This window comes from Xenopus tropicalis, chromosome 6, assembly GCF_000004195.4.
Source record: "Xenopus tropicalis strain Nigerian chromosome 6, UCB_Xtro_10.0, whole genome shotgun sequence".
NCBI lineage: Eukaryota > Metazoa > Chordata > Amphibia > Anura > Pipidae > Xenopus > Xenopus tropicalis.
In genome coordinates, this window is record NC_030682.2 from 60,544,522 (window position 1) to 60,562,649 (window position 18,128).

At 36.3% G+C, this 18,128-nt stretch overlaps 1 protein-coding gene across 1 annotated transcript in view; it reads left to right on the plus strand.

Annotated features, from left to right (window-relative positions):
• Positions 1–13,245: 13,245 nt before the first annotated feature.
• Positions 13,246–18,128, plus strand: part of stac (SH3 and cysteine rich domain) — a 66,089-nt gene continuing 61,206 nt past the window's right edge. Inside the window, exon 1 of the mRNA XM_031904421.1 lies at positions 13,246–13,681. Within this exon, the coding sequence (XP_031760281.1) occupies positions 13,550–13,681 (132 nt within the window). The 5' untranslated portion in view covers positions 13,246–13,549. The remainder of the gene's footprint in view (positions 13,682–18,128) is intronic.

Here is an 18,128-nt window from a genome sequence, read left to right on the forward strand (position 1 = left end):
CATCAGATGAATATACATGTTTTGTTATAAATGTGCTTTTTTAGTTATTCACAACAGCAAATCCAGCACAGTTAACTTCCATAATAATAACGCCCACTGCAATGGAGGGCTTATAAATTATTCATTGTTGCTTCAGATGTACAAAGGTCAGGTGACCTGCCTGCACTCCCAATTATGAAGTTACAATTACTGAAACAGGGGGGGGGGGAAATAACCCAAAGGCAACATTATGGGGCTGATTTACTTACCCACGAACGGGTCGAATGGAGTCCGATTGCGTTTTTTTCGTAATGATCGGTATTTAGCGATTTTTTCGTATGTTTTGCGATTTTTTCGGATTCTTTACGAATTTTTCGTTACCAATACGATTTTTGCGTAAAAACGCGAGTTTTCGTATCCATTACGAAAGTTGCGTAAAAAGTTGCGCATTTTTCGTAGCGTTAAAACTTACGCGAAAAGTTGCGCATTTTTCGCGTAAGTTTTAACGCTACGAAAAATGCGCAACTTTTTACGCAACTTTCGTAATGGATACGAAAAACTCGCGTTTTTACGCAAAAATCGTATTGGTAACGAAAAATTCGTAAAGAATCCGAAAAAATCACAAAACATACGAAAAAGTCACAAAATGTTCGTTTTCAAGTCGGAACTTTTCCAATTCGGGTCGGATTCGTGGGTTAGTAAATCAGCCCCTATGAGTCAGATCATATATTGTGTCAGAACAAAAGGTGTTTGTGTTGTGTTTTCCTACTTATTACTCTAGAAATGTAAACCAGTCTGAATCTGTCAGATAAACAATGGCAGCCACTGAAATTACCACAATACCCCCCAGGGGTTACACAAAGGTCACATCATATTTAGTAGGTTCCACTGAATGCTTCTCATTCTTCAGAGCCCAGATCATCTTTCCTGCTAACTACCTTTGTCCTTGAGCAATTTAATGAGATACAAAGAATTATTTTAAACAGGATAGATATCTTTTTATAGACAGTCTTTACAAATAGGCCACTTTATCCTCTGGGGGAAAACTATTTTCATCATTCATTTAGTCTCTAGAAAAATAAAGACGAAAAATGAGACTGAGTTCTAAAATATGCATGAACGCATGCCCACATTTTGACATTACCAGAAAGAGCCTCTAACCTTGACACAGTTGGTTGGCAGGACAAAGAATACATCGAGATAAGAAGGTTTTATGGTAGTTTGTTGCAACATTCTAAACATTGCTGGCAAACACGGTATGAGACCTGTATTCCAGAATGCTTGGGCCCTGGAGTTTTTCTGTAATCTAAATCTCCATACCTTAAGTCTGCTAAAAAAATAATTTAAACATTAAATAAACCCAATATGATTTTTTTTCCTCAAATGAGGATTAATTATATCTTAATTGGGGTCAAGTACAAGGCACTGCTTTATTATTACAGAGAAAAGGGAACTATTTTTTAAACATTTGTATAATTTGATTAAAATGGAGTCTATCGGAGATGGCCTTCTTGTAATTCAGAGCTTTCAGGATAATAGATCCCATACCTATATATGCCAATGGTGAATTTGAAAAATATGCTCTGACAGATTCCCTGATAAATCTTGATGACATATTTCAACTAACTAAGATACCAGGAGTCTAAACTGCCCTGTTTGGTACAGATTACTTACTATGACACAAGGCAGAAGTTTAAGAACACAAGAGGAGCACAAGAAGTCTGGCTGCTCTATGTACCTTATAATATATAATTAATGTATAAAGGACAGATGCTTAACATAGCATTTGCTTTCATTATGCACATATTAGGCTTGAGGACCCTAAGCTTTAATGCAAAAATTAAATATACTTACATTTAAATATAACCAGTGACACCCATATACAGACTATGGACAAATGCTGTACTGTTCTATTTAACCAGTGGTTATGGATGCAGTTGGCCACAGGAGTAAAAGAGTGCTTTGCATGTCCCTGCCCATAATGCATTATGTGAAAGTAAAATCTCTCATTTTTGGTTTTAATGCAGTGCTACGTGTAGTATGAGGCATATTAATACCTTCTGTTTTTAGAAGGCTTGGCACTGCACATATTGTACCCAATATCATAAAGCTAACAATTTGATTACGTACAGATACATTATTTTCTACTGATATTTTACTTTACAATAAACATATTGTTCCCCTTTACCCACAATAAATTACTTGACAACAGCTTTTAGAAAGAGAAGGCTGCAGTATTTATATTGCTTAACATAGTTAACAAGTACAACCGTCCAAAACAAATTGTAAACTGTTTGTGCCACATGCATTAACCTTAGCAAAACAATGCCAACATATCCTCTCTGCTCTGACTTGGAGCCTAAAGCCTGGTTCTTGCCTTCTTTATCAAGCCCCCCATCTTAGGCTGCCAACTTTCTCAGGACCCCAGGCCTACCCAGTTACCCATTTACCTTTTCAACTACCCATTTCAGTCCCTTTTTGGCTCAGGGTCAAACCACTCACAACTGTGGCTAATTCCGTTAGGGGGGTGGGGAATACTGGTCCCACCGCTGATCCTTCCGTCTGCTGCACCGGAACTGGTAAGTTATTCCTGGGGCCTCCCCTTTTTCCTAAGCCAGGGAAATCCACCTCCAATAGCCTCCCACAACAGAAGGGGGGAGGGGGCCCTCCTAGCCTTGTCAATCACTGTTTCCCTAAGTTCCTATGGGTCATTAGGTCCCATGATCACATTACATACCACTTAGTTTATAAAATGATTGAACTTTAGGCTTACAGATAAAATGTATTTTTTTACAGAATAAATACAATAACTTTATGTCCCTCCTTTGTTTAAAAGATTTATTGCATCTGTATTCTTCCCAGATATCACACTATTCATAATAAGAACCAGAAACATGCTTTCTTTTTGGCCTGTAGCCCAAACCAAGCCATTATACTATTGATATTCAGTTTACACCAGATGGAATGAATCTGAAAATAAACTCAAATTAAACTAATTTATATTGTGAATCACATGCTTGCTCAACCACTACTATTGTATGTAGGGATGGTTTGAAAGTAACTGAAATAGTAAGAAGACTTGATTGTCACATAATATTGCAGTAATATAGTCAGTATCAAAAAGATATATTTTAAGAAAGCCTAGAACTGCCTGTATACCAGCATATGCCTTTTCAGATACCACGTTTGCCAGATGTATTACAGATGCTTTAAAAAGAAAGGATATTTCACCAGAACAGCACATTTTTTATCCTTCCTTTTAAAGTGCCTTCTGCCTTTGCATGTTCCAAAGGCAGATGGCACGAGGGCGCATACTCCACTGGTGTTTTTCAGCTGCAGAAGACGTGCCTGTATAAATCACTTTGAAGGCAGCAAATGTAACACTTTTCAGATCAGAAATGCTCAAGTGAGCTGAAAGATGCTGCCAGAGAATAATAATGATAATACAGGTAGTAATAAATCATCCCCAAAGCCTAATGATGTGGGGCTGCAAATATTTTAACATACCTTTCAGTGTTTTGTTTTTAAACTGTACCTTTTAAAGAGATTTTTAGCAATCATACATAACCTGATACCTGTAATGTGTTTGAAATGTAAAGATGTATAAAAACAGGCTATTAGGTACTTATATTTAGGACAATGATTTAGATATAAATTCTGGAAACCAAGGCATAGATGCAAAGTTGAAACTTTATGAAATTCAATTTATTCAATATTCATTTAGTTGTAAATGACATTGTATCAACATACCTGGAAATAAACTGAAACTAAGGTTGTTGAAAAGAATGTACTGCCAAGGCCCAATGGCCTAAAATGGGGTTGAAGTCTGGATCAGGAAGGAAGCTGTATTCAGAGAGCCCAGCTTGCAGTATCCTCAGGGTTAAGCAAGTTTCTTACGGCAAAGTCAAATTCAGGCAAAGAATTGTGGCAGGAGGCAATCAGCATAGTCAGAAACAAAGCAGCAAGTCAGGAATAAGCCAAAATAGTAATTTAGATGCACAAGGAAGTTTTCAGGGAAAGATCTATATCCAGGCACTGAACCCAGTTCTATGGTGTATATTTATTTAGAATTTTCACACGTTGGTGCCACGTCCCATGTTCTGGTCATGGGCTCTGCCATCTGAAGAGCTAAGGAGTGCCATAGGGCACTCTGACATGTACTGGGAGAGATCACAAAAAGGTGGTGGGTAAAAAAAGTAGGTGTGTTGTTAAGCAGCTGATTAATACAAGCATTAGTCAAACAAAAGGATTGCATTGTTCTAGCAAACATTTATCTGTGTACAATGTTTGACTAAATTGCTATAAAGCACAAGAAGGGTTAACTTTGAACATTTCTGCACCCTCGGCACCCCCATTATACTTTTGTAGAACAAAATACAGACCCCTGGCCCTGATTACTGAATCATTTGAAAACGTTAAGGTGAATACACAGTGACTAAACAATTTGAAAAACCTAAATTATAACAACTAAATGAAATGAGAAGAAATATACATACAAATAGCTTTTACATTTTTTGTCAGAATGCAATCCAAATTTGTCTAACTTTTATATAAATGTTTCAGTTTAACATTGGTCTGTGTTTTTTAATATACCCATAGACCATATTAAGCTTTAATCAGAGAGCACAGTAATTAATTTCTGTATGGAAGCAGCACTGGTTTGGTTTACACATGAATATTTACTTGGAGCATGTGGGCTACTCCCACATTCTAAACTTTTGGTTGTGACAGAGGCACAGAGACAGAGGAAGCAGATGGTTCTTATGTGGGCTGAGGAGGTATTAGAGAAACAGAAAGTAGGCAAACAAATCATTAAGTTGAAAGCTACAGTCTGCAAGATTCAAATCATAGTGACAGTATAATGCAGAATTTACTCTATTAAGATGCATTAAATTGTTAGGCAGAATTGACAAACATCTAGAAATTTTGAAAGATTTAATATATGATAAACTATCTTTTATTGGCAGACTGTGCCTAGTTTGGCCTGAAATACATCTTTGTTGGCCTGAAGGAAATGTTGAAGAATAGAATAGTTGGTTTTTGTATTTTAAAGGACATGTAAAGCCTAGATTTGCCTACAATGTATATCAGTTGGGCATGTCTCCCCCACCCAAATGCAATCATTTGTATTGCATATATCCCCTCCGCTTGCCAGCACCATCACATTTGCCAAAAGCAAATAGCAGTTTTCACCCGGTGGCCATTTTACCTCTGATATATAATCAGTTACATTTAAATCTGCAAACAGCAAACACACAAAGACACTTAAGCTGGCCATACACGCACCGATAATATCGTACGAAACCTCGTTTCGTACGATATTCGGTGCGTGTATGGCATGTTGGCGAGTCCATCGATATCGCAGGAAGCTGCTGAAATCGGTCGACTCGCCGATCGGCCATAGAAGGCGCCTGACCAAAATCTGCCGTCAGGGCTGAATCGGCAGAAGGAGGTAGAAATCCTATTGTTTCTACCTCCTTATCTGCTGTTTCAGCCCTGAACGGTGTGTGGCGGATCTGACGATGTTTTGTGCGACCGATGGTCACACGAAACATCGTCAGATCGCCACGTGTGTGGCCACCTTTATTCAGAATACATTTCATCAAGAATACAGGCTCACACAGGAAAGTTCTGCTTTGTTTGAGCTGAGCTCAGGAGAGGAGGTTAGGAGAAAAAAACTGAAGCAGACAGCTAGAGCTGAGTTTCTATGGGAACCAGCAATGCCATCTCTTCACTGGCTGCTAGACTGGAGGGCGTTTAGTAATCTGAGCAACAACTGAGCATGTCTGGCTAGCCAGAACTCAAAGTAAATTCCCTAGGGTGGGGGAGCAAGTGGCTTACAGGAGGAGAAGGCAATCTAAGCGATTAAGGAGATGCTGCAGCCTTACTATTAACCTCTGAACAGCCAGTGTGGCAGGTATTGAAAGATTTCAAATAGGCTGTTCACTGATTTTTGTGTGTGGGGTTTACATGCCCTTTAAAGATTCAGGAGTGGCTTTCAGAATATAGAGGTCATTTATTAATGCCATAGGTGCAAGTGCAATTACTACAGGATGAAATAATCCCTTTATGCCTTAACCTTTCTAATTATCTGCTTGCCACTTTTTTCTGTTCAAGTAACTTTTTTTTTACAAATGAAGTTCTCTGTCTTGATAGAACCATTCCCTACACAATGTGGTTACGTTAGGTCTAGATGCTCACATAGGCCTCCACCGAGTATCAAAGACAGACAAGTAGGTAACAAGTGGACTTCAGGCATGTTGAACTAAATCAACTATAATTTATTATGCTGCTGGGAAGCAGGTCATTTTTGAGCCAACATTTTAGGACACCATGGGGCAGATTCATCAAAGTACGAGTTCGAATCCCGAAATGGGTAAAATTCGGATTAGATCCGATAATTTCTGATGATCGAAAATGTCACGAAAATGCTTACAAAAAAAAACCGTAATAGTAGTGATAATATCGTATTGGCGATCCGAAAGTCACAAAATTTTTGGATCCGAACAATCTTAAATGGCGGGAAAACCTTTCCAACTTTGAACCTTCTATGCATGATTTTGGAAGCCTACCATAGGACTCAATGGCACTCTGCAGCTCTAACCTGGCCCAAGGAAAGTCACAATAACGAAGCTGTAATGAATCCGAAACTTTCATACTCGGCGTGACAAATACAATTTTTTTCGCACAAATTGTCGCGAAGTACAAAAAAGTTGCAAAACAAACACACATGTAATAATAACACATTATATACAATTACCCTTTTCAACCCCCTGATTTTGAAAGCCTCCCTTAGGACTCAAGGGCACACTGCAGCTACAACCTGACCCAAGGAAAGTCACGATACTTGAATGAATAACGAAACTTTCATACTCGTTGCGACAAATACAATTTTGTCGCACAAATTGACGCAAAGTCCGGAAAAGTTGTGGAAAAAATACAAATTTTTGTAACCCATTCGGACTTGCAAGGGTAATAATCCAAAGTAAGGCTAAAACTGGAGACATCAGGGTTTATTTACTTAGGCCCTGAAAATCATTATCATACCCTCAAGTGTTCATTTACCAAAAACTTGCATCTGGGGCATAGCAACTCTCTGTGCCTTGCGCCAGTTAAAAATCCATTGAGTGCAAGGTAGCTGGGTCCTTAAAGGAATAGTAACACCAACAAATGTATATATTTTAAAGAAATTAAACTATAATGTACTGCTGCCCTACACTGGTAAAAGTTGTGTGTTTGCTTCAGAAACATTACTATAGTTTATATAAACCCTGCTGTGTAGCCATGGGGGCAGCCATTTAAAAGAAGAAAAGGCACAGGTTATATAGCAGCTAACAGATTAACCCTGTAGAATACAATGGTGTCTTATCTGTTATCTGCTACGTAACCTGTGCCTTTTCTCCTTTTTTCTTGAATGGCTGCCCCCATGGCTACACAGCAGCATATTTATATAAACTATAGTAGTGTTTCTGAAGCAAACACCCCAGTTTTACCATTGCAGGGCAACAGTACATTATATTTCAATTACTTTAGAACACTTTCATTTTTTGGTGTTACTGTTCCTTTTACATTTGCCATTAAAGGGTACACCAGTGTTGCCTGAGTTTGGTATTCATAGGGCAAGCATAAGCCTTTACTTCTGGAGTACATGGACCTGTGTCCATGGGTGCTAAGAGCAGGGAAGAGCAGTGAAAATGAAATGGTGCCTTGCACTTGTTTTTATGCCTTTTGCATCCTGCTCTGTAGTTTATAAATAACCCACTATATGTTTTCTAGACATTACCAGGTATTACCTGGGTAGGGAGTAGGGTGGTGTAAGTACCAAACAAGTAAGTGATGATGGACAAAAAGGATTGATTTTAATTCCGTATACTGTATTGTAAAAAGGAGATTCAAAGCCACTAAGGAGTTCCCTGTCCTTAGATCAGTAAAAGTACATCTAAAACCGTATACAATTAAATAGGGATAAAGGCATGGTTCTCTTTTTCAGAAACCCAATATCCAGAAAGTTTTGAATTACAGCATGGCCATCAACCTTTCTCCCCACGCATTGAGTAGTTAGTTGCCCAGTGGTGCTACCAAGCTCCCAAGATGCCTGGCTAAGCATCAAGTAGACCATAGAACACCTTCAACATGTAAAAGTTGCTTAACCCATCTATTAGTACAGACTATGATGTTTTGACACAGAGGACACAGAGGAATGAAAAGAAGTTTGTCTCCTTGAACCTCTTGTTTCTTGTTGATTTGTTCTATAAACTCCCAAAGAGCCCACTGTAATCAAATAATTATGTTTTTGTTTATTTTTTTTTCTCTGTAATAATAAAACAGTACTTTGCATTTGATCATAACTAAGATAGTTTAAATCCGTACAGGTGGCAAAACAATCCTTTTGTGTTTATTTTTTTTATTTAATTTCAAAATATTTTTTAGTAGGCTTAAAGTATGATCATTCAAATAAAAGAAAAACTCCTTATACAGAAAACCCCAGTTCCTGAGCATAATGCATAATATAAGCCTTACAATATTCATTCTAATACACAAAAAGTTTTTATAAAGTGTTAATTCCATATTTCTATTATAAGCATGTTGTTGTGAAAACCCCACATTCTACCAATATCATCACATCATCTATATTGTTTCAGCATATACAAAAACACCACAAGACTCATTTAGGACTACCTTAGGGCTACACAAGTACCTCTTAGTACTTATTCAGATACAACTTGCAGCAGAGACAGCCCTGCACCCTGCATCTCAGACAGATGCTTATGTGCATGTATCCCTCTGCCCTACTTATCATGAATCCAGCTCTGCCAAACTCAACTGTTGCCTTCCCTGCCTCTATGCCTTAGAGGGGGGCAGATAATTCATTTTACTTTCCATTCAGCACTCACTTACTCCCTTTCTCCTCACCATCTAATTGTGTAGCCAGTGCATGGTGCATCAGGTCTCTCATTCTGGCGCATACACACAATTTTGGCATGATACAAAGCTTGCCCACAATATGGTGCCTGCCTGCTTGTTTTGATTGTGAATTCCAAGACTAATGGAAACAAGATTTAAATAATTTATATAGTGTAAGTGAAGTTTATTTTACTTGACAAACACAGTAGAAAAGAATTTGGAATTATTTCTTAGGGTAACAAGTCCTCTATAAAATCACACCTCTACTGTATGTAAAGCTGTTTAATCACCTTATGGTAAATGTCACCTACTGTCAAGTTCTACTTAAAAAGAAGTGTTCGCTTGAAAAAAATATGTCAAAACTAGTACTAAGTGCAGCTGCAGGTTACATAGCATTTTAAACCACTTTTCAAGCAGGAGATTCTATGCCAGCAGAATTTGTCCCATTGTCATGGTGTTAAATAATTGAGCAAGTAAAAAAAAATACATATATATATATATATATATATATATATATATATATATATATATACAGCTATGTACTTTGTAATTAGTCAGATTAGGTATTAATAATGGGTTATTAATGTGATTGCAAAACATAAATTCATTCAATTAAGCTTTGTACAGACGCCATTTATTTTTCACCAACTTTAACATTTTGTTGTATCACAGTCAATAGTGAGCAAGAAGCCTTAATTGTACTATCAATAACCGAAGAACATCCAGATAATATTTGCTTAATAATAATTTGCAAAATAATATGATCTCATCTGTATCTAGGGGAAAAATTTTAATAATGCAATTAACCCTTTTTTTTTAATCCAACTCGTTTTATTTTCTCAGGCCTTATTTCCATTTTGTCATATGTCAAGTTAATCGTCACTTTAATCAGATATTTTGTACATTAAAGTGAGAACCCACTCCTCACAAACAACTGTAAAGTGTAACAAATTAACACTTCTATGTTCTATATTTTATAAACTTTATATATGTGTGTTTGTATAAATCCTTTATTATAGCATGGCAATGTTTTGAGAGCATCCACTCCGTTTATTGAGCCAGCAATAACCACTGAATTACACAGATTTCATCAATGCAACAAGAAAATTACATGATCAATCACATCTTCAAAACCCAGGTGTCTGTGTAATTGGCTCTATTTTTAGCAACAACTGACAAGACAAATTTTGCTCCATTATTCTCAGTGGGCCAGTTCACATGGCAGACATTTCTAATGTAACAACACAAAACCATCTTCCTAATACACAACATAGATATCAGTTAATATGAAGTAATGTCCTGACAGTGCCACTTAGTCCACAAAATCAGTCATTATTCAAATTCATAAAAATAGTTCATAAAGATAATTACAGACTCCCATCATATTAAAGTTAAACAAATAAATCATAGTCCCTATTTACACCAGCAGGTTGTTGGGTCTTAAGTCTATTTATCCTGTATACTTCCCTGCATTTAATTTGTAAACTTCATTCTTGTATCAAAGATACCACCTAGCATAACAGATGACAAGTGATGGCCATTTTTTAAAGAAGTTGAGCGTAATTAGAACAGTACATGAGAATACCATTTTAGCTAGTTTTCAAATTTATAAATAAAAAGTATTACGCCATGCATTCACACGTATCAGTGATTGCATAGTGCCCATTTTGAACACAAAATAGTTGTTAATGTATACCAAAGAAATGATAGTTCTGTAGCTAAAAAAAACACAGAGCAGTAGAAAAACAGCTAAACCCATTAGCTAGCCCCTCCAGATATTAACTGTCCTTAAAATGTAAATCTAATGATTGCTTTTTCCTTTTCACATCTGGAGCCCAGCAACTACAATTTAAGATGGTTCTATACTATTGGCGACCCACCTTCTGACCAACATATAATAGAGCTCCAAAGTAAGTCTTCTAATTATACTGCTGCAAATCTTCAACCACACAACCTATCTCCAACCCCCCACCCCCTTCACACACATTTTTGTAAGATTTGCATCAAGGAATTGACCAAAAACTGGTAAATATTTTCACAATATACCTCAGCTATAACATCAAGACAACATCTTACCAAAACTATCCAGCAAAATCAGATCTTCTGTTGTGCTTGCCACCTGTGAGGCCAATCTATACAGATAATTCAATATGTGTCACACAACCAACTGAACCCAGTTAATTACACAGTACATAAGTTTTCAGAAAAAAACCCCTGTCTGGGTTATATGCAGTTTCTTAAGTAGATTGAAACATCAGACTCTCACAGCTGGAACTTTGTCCTTGCACTTTATTCTATTAAACCATTCCGCACAACATGTTACAGATGCAATCATGTGTAATAATGGTGGCTGACCCCAAAACATCTTTTGTGGAGAAGTGTAATAAAATGTATTACAAGGACAAATTTCCTGCTGTGAATATCTGATGTTTCAATATATTTAAGAATCAATCTATACAGATAAGCTAGCACATACACCTACTACAATCAAACAAGCCAAAAAACTACAAGATTAATACATCTCTCAAAGAGTGAGATGATATATTTAACAGAACAGAAGAGTAGGAGGAACCCTTGCATAACACAATTTGTATGCGTTGATGTGCTGCGTGAAAGGGTAAAAAGACTTTTCTGATGAAATAATAATTAGAAGCTTTGTAATATGGCAATGCTAATAATTGTAGATTTGCATTTACCATCTGCCCTAAGATAAGTGACAGCTGTGTGAGTGAAATATTTTCTCTACAAAAATACGTTCAAGGAAGATTCCTTCCTATTGCCAGGTTTTTGATTACAAGGGGTACAGTATTTTAATATCATTATATATGGCAAGTCTGGCCAAAGTCCTAATACAGTAATAGTAAGGGCTGATTGAAATAGCACCCTCCTGATAACCTAAAATGTTTGAACAAACAAGCTATTTGTATGTGTGCGTTGCATACCCAATATAATGGAGTGACAATCAGTATCTGACCTGCACATCCTTACCCATACACTTGAACTATACAAACACATTGGCTGTTCTGACACATTTGAGGGAAGGTAGGAGTTATTTACGTTGCAGACCAAAGTGTGCTAAGTGTAAAAAGAGTATTTTGCATTGCACTTTGCATTGCCATTCTGCTCTTGCCATTCACTTTAGAGTGCAGAGACCTGAGACAAGTTCCTGGAACAGAGAGCTGCCTGCCTTAGGCAGATCATTAACAAGAGGGGCAGGTGGGGATGGAACATGGGCATGCATTCAGACATGCATGTTAGGGAGTGGCAGCAGGTGCAGGCCACAACAGGACCCTTTTACGGCCTACCCTTATGGCAAAGGGACAAGGACTGATGCTGTGCTTTGCTTCATGTGCTCTATTTTCAATCCAGTACAGAGTGCAGCTTTTCGCAGAGCACAAGTGTTTGTTAGATGAACACTAAGGGGTGCACTCTTAGCATACTAACACTGAGGAAACGTAAATGACCCCTTGTCTTTTTAAATACTTCCTTGGCATCCTGTGTCAATCACTGATCATCCATTAAATACAACGCCTGAATATAAGCTCTGGTCTGATTTTATTTAAGACATAATTATTATATAACTCAATAAACATTTGGTGTATCAAATAAAAGCAGCATAATACTTTAAGGGAGACAGCAGGAAACCTACATTCCTTCAGAATTTAGTATGTTTAAATATCATTTATATAGATACAGTCAATGCAGCTAGCTACTATCTATCTGTGTCTTTCTATCTTAGTGGTTTTCTACCACTGTATTGTATATCTATTTGTTAACTTAGCTATGATCTGTCTGTCTGTAGCTATGTGTCATCACTTTCTATCAGCATATTAGTACCTGTATCAGCATATCTGTCTGTTATCTATCTATATGTCTGTATGCCTATATGTCTGTTGGGTGTATTTCTGACAATATCTGTATGTCTTTCTATCAATTTCTTTCTGTCTGTCTCTGTCTATCAGTCTTTCTGTCTGGTATTTGGTATCTGATCAGCATATCATGTGTCTTTCTGTCAGTTTAGCTATCATCTGTCTGTTGTCTGGCTTTATCATCTACCTGTCTCTTTCCAACTCTTGTGTATCTTGTATCAGTCATTTTTCTTTATAACAGGCTTATCTGCTATCATTGTTTTTTTCTCTTTCTCTATAAATGTTTTAGTTCTCAGCTGCATCCGACAACATTTGAACTATTTGCAAGTTTTCAAAATTCTTTTGTGAGTGTCTGTTAATGTATGCTTACACTCTTTATTAGTAGTAGCTGACAGCCGCACATGCCTGTGCAAGCCATCCTAGGCATTAGTTAGGCTGCTCCTCCCTCATATGCCTCATGTGTAAGCAGCTCAGGCTTTCTGCTTCAGCTCACTTCTATTCTGGTCACTGGGGCTGACAGCCACAGCTCTATGTCCCATACCTCCAGGCTTTTTACTATAAAGGGAGAACACACTTCACCCATACGCAGCATAGACCTACACAAACAATTCTGGTACACAGAGAGGATGTTTTAAAGCAAGCAGACAGTGTGGAGAACGAAAGGATAAGCATTTAAAGGAAAGCATGAAGAGTTTTCAAGCTAAACAAAAGAAGCATGCTGCTTTGCAATAAAGGACCAATGAGATGCAGCATTTTCTCCTCTTGAATTAAAAACCTTACAAAGAAAAACACTGTGTATGCTGATTGGAAAGCAAAGAGAAATGATTCCACCAAACAGCACTATGGAGGATACGGTGGAGAAAGAGGATGAACTTGGGGGTATTGAACAACCTCACTCTCCAGCCTCTACAAGTAGCCAAGAATCTAAGGTATGCCACTTTGACTTACTTTGTGCAACGTAAGTTTGTGTGCCAACTTGCTTTAAATCAGGGCATAACATCTATGTCTATCTATGTCTATATCTATATGGACTATAATTCTGCCAGTTCACAAGAGTTCATTTTTCATTATTTAAAAAGAAGTTCTGATGGATCTGTGTATTATATCTTAAAACCAGAATTATATTATATTTTAAAAAGTATACCCATTAACTCATTAGTTTCCTCAGCTTAGACATTTTCAAGCACATGTCTTTATGTAATAAAAAAAAGAGAACTGCATTTAATGTTATGCCAATACAAAGTGTTAGTAATGTTAAAACATGTGGATAATGTTCTTGGATAGCAAAGTGTACCATTTCTAGTTTGAAGTTAAACTCTAGATCTTTGTGTTATCCACCTGATTAAAGCTTTTAAATTTAAGAATTTGTGTATACCTAGAGCACAGAAGGGCCAAAAGGGATACAAAAACAGTGGCAAAAATATGGGAGGATATTTCCAGCTTACTATTGCCATCTTGTCACACGGGCACTCAAAATTGTTGCCTTGTCACATTCAAGTGGATAAAAGTGCAATATTTTTGTTTTGGTTACAAAGCAGCATACTTACTTTGTTGCACTATGTAACTGAGACAGCAAATGAACTTTTCTCTCTAAAGGGTTTTTAGACACTCCCTGGTAAGTGTTTACTAATAATGTGTCATAATGTTCATTATTTAGTTATAATGAGCTATGCTAATGTTTTATAAATAATTGCCATACACAATAGCTCTATGTAAAGTTTGCAAGGGAATTATAACATTGACTATGTGTTCTGTATGAAAATAGAATAATACATTGCCATAAAAAATTAATCCCAATGACTTTAAAAAAGTCCCTGTAATGAGTAAAATGTGTATAACAGCATGACTCTAAACAAATGCATGAATGTCCCCTAGATGAACAATGTCTAAAATTCTAAATCATTTTACAAACCCCTTATACTTGGCACCAATATGGGGCAGTAAGTACAGCACATATCCTCTGCACACCAATTAAAATGCACAATAGACAGGATAACTCCACAGGAGAATCTCTGAAGAAGAAAACAAATTCTTGACTATGCTATAAATAGACAGGAGCAGCATCTGTATATGTTTTCTGTTGGTAAAGGTAGATTTACAAGGGATAATATACAAGTGATACCCTGTGGTTAGAAGAACTACTAACTACATTTCATCTCACATTTTATCTCACAGTGTTGAACTATGCTTTGCTCAAACACATAAAACTAATCTATAAATCTGTATTGCTTTTGTTAAACTTTTGGATATTTATGTGTTTTATGGTATTTACCATTTACAATTTCCTTGTATTTCAATTAGTTGTACTAATGTCTGCCTCTCTTATAAAAGCTTGTTATGAAAATGTTTTGTATATTTCGAAACAGAATTTACAATGACATTTTTTTGCTGTTTAGCATGTAAAAATGCAGCATTGGCCTTCCTAATAGATTCCAGCCAGCATAAAGTATACCATAAAAAAGATATTAAGAAACCTTTAAATGTATTCGCTCTATTTACTGTATCTGTGAGGTTCTATACCTTAGCCCAATCCCAGATGTATGTTGTTCCTACGCCATCTTGAATACAGGCCCACTGGGTCATAATCTATAATTATACAGGATATATTAATGAGAAACTAGCCATTTTCAGTTCTTTGTAAGTAGAAAATGCATTGCAAATAATTTGAGCTAACCCAATATAAATCCATATTAATAAAAACAATGGCATTTTTATGTTCATTCAAGTGCATTTTATGTATTGCGCTCTAAATTACTGAAAAAGTCCAGGTCCATAGCATTATGGATTATATACTGCATTCTCATACTGTAGACTGTGTTAAAATTACATATGGGATATTCCTTTTTGGCACCCTCTATAGCTCTTTATGGTGGCTCTTAAAATATATGATCAGAAGTATTTAGGGATCACTGTGGTATAACTAATGGCCTTTAAGGGGCACAAGATTGGACTACATTTAATATTTACATTTGTAGCTAACTGTTACTGTACTAACTAATTACTTCATATTTGGTATTTTGTTTCTGTATGAACCTGTGGCTTTCTAACTGATGCTATTTTGTGGGTGATAGAGACTGTTCAGTAGCTGGAGAGTTGGCAAGGTTTGAGCAAATATATACAGGCTTTAGCTAAATTCAGACATTCTAAATTGCAAACAATGCTTGGAGCCTTAATGGGAAGTGCTAATATAAATGTTAATGTTTCCATAATGCTAACTGCTCAGATACCCTCATCTCTTTTCTGAAAGGGCAGAGCTAACAGCAAAAAACAAAGTGAAGTATACATTTGTTTGCATATGGTAATTTTATCAAGGTAACTATTTAAATAAATTTATTACTTGTTATTTAGGAAGCTACTGTATAAATTACAGTGTATGGAACCTAAAATGGAAATGGTACAGCACAGTTTTTCACATTACCCTACACACCCAAATGCTAAGATGGATGCCCAACCTCTCCACATGCCTTTTTAAGAAGTGCTGTTGACTCAACAAATTACACACTTATAAATAACGAGAATTCTGCTCACCTACAGGACAGCAGCAGTGGAAAGCCTGTGGATAGTCTTTGTGCAGTCCTTTATTTTTACACTATTGTGAAGTAAAGCCAGTTCTGACACCATCTAGGACACTGTAGGTCCAATTATAACCACTGTGCTCCTCATATAGACAAAATTTACTAGAAGCAGAAATGGTATAGCGATTGGCCAAGTTTAAAAACAATAAACAACATACTAAAATTCTTAACCTGGATATCACATGACAAGACTGCCATCATAAGGGCTTGTACTTAAAATTCTAACTGCTGTTTTATGTATTTATTTTTTCTGCACTCATTTACACTACTGCCATTTGTATATTTTTGACATATCTGAATCTGTATCTTTTGTTTATAAACAATACATATAAATATACAGTAAGTGATCTATTTAAAGTCTATTAGAACACTATTATTAGGCATCTTAATTACACATAGCAAATGCTGTAGTCAGTGTTGGTACAAAGGCCACCCAGTGAGGTGCAGGGCTGAAAAATTAGTCAATTAAAGTCTGGGTTAACACAAAGAAAGTATGAGAGTATGGTTAGGTGAACATGTATGTCAAGGTAGTAGGATCCATCATGGTGTCTGATACGTACTTTTTAAAAGGACCTTAAATAAAATATTTGGATTTTACTTACTGTCTTGGAGAAGAGCGCATTTTCTTTCTACATTACAAGTAACACCAAAAAAAGTCAGCATTAAATAGTGCATTACATGATGTTACACGTAGAAAAAAAAGATTAATAAAGACCAAGAAATAAGAAATGTCCTTCACAATTTGGTCACAGACTAGCGTCAAATGTCTACTCTTCTTAATCATTTTTGCCATATATAACTCTTTTCCTAGCAAGTCAACAGTTTCTACTCCAACCATTTCTTATTCAGGAGTTTTTTTCAAGATCTGGATTTGAATCTATGTATGTATCTTTATTCAGATAGAGGTACATGTGTAAAATAATTTTTTATTCACTGGCTGAGTGCACCTTCACTGACTGAAATCTCATGCTGTGCACTCAAGAGAAGCTGTTTGGGGGGCCTGGTACTAATTACTGCCTCTGCTACAAACTTAACGTCCCCATACACAGGCCGATTCTAGCTGCCGATATTGGTTCCTTAGACCGATTCGGCAGCTAATTGGCCCGTGTATGGGCACTACCGACGATAAATAATCCCTGTAGTCAAGTTTAAATGTGTCATCACTATGTAAATAACGTTTCATAAAAAAAAAAAAATAATAATGCTACAGGTATTATTGGACCTGTTATCCACAATGCTTATAACCTGGGGTTTTTTGGATAAGGGGGTCTGTTCATTGTTCTTAATCTCCATACTTTATGGGGTGTATTTATTAACATTCAAGACAAACATTACCCATAGCAATCAAGCAGCAATTAAATGTAACACCTACACATTAGAAAAAAAGCAAAGATCTTATTGGTTGGTATGGGCAACATGACCTATGATGTTTGTCTTCAGTGTTAGTAAAAATGCCCCTAAGTCTGCTTAAAATTAACATTAAATAAACTCAATAGATTTGTTATGAACCAGTAAGAATTAATTATATCTTAGTTAGGATGAAGTACATGGTACTGTCTTATAATTACAGAAACAATGGGAATGTGTTTTTAAATTTGTGTTTTTAAAATTCTGATATTTTTTTTGTTTTAAATTGTTTCCTAAAAATTCGGATAATGGATCCCATACGTTTGTTCTGTCTTGCTGAGGACTTCTATACTCTAGGGAAAATTATTCATTGTTCTGGAACATTTAATAGAGGATTTTGTTATTGTTCTGCTAGCAGAACACATTCATTTATAAAAGAGGCAAGAAGGCTATT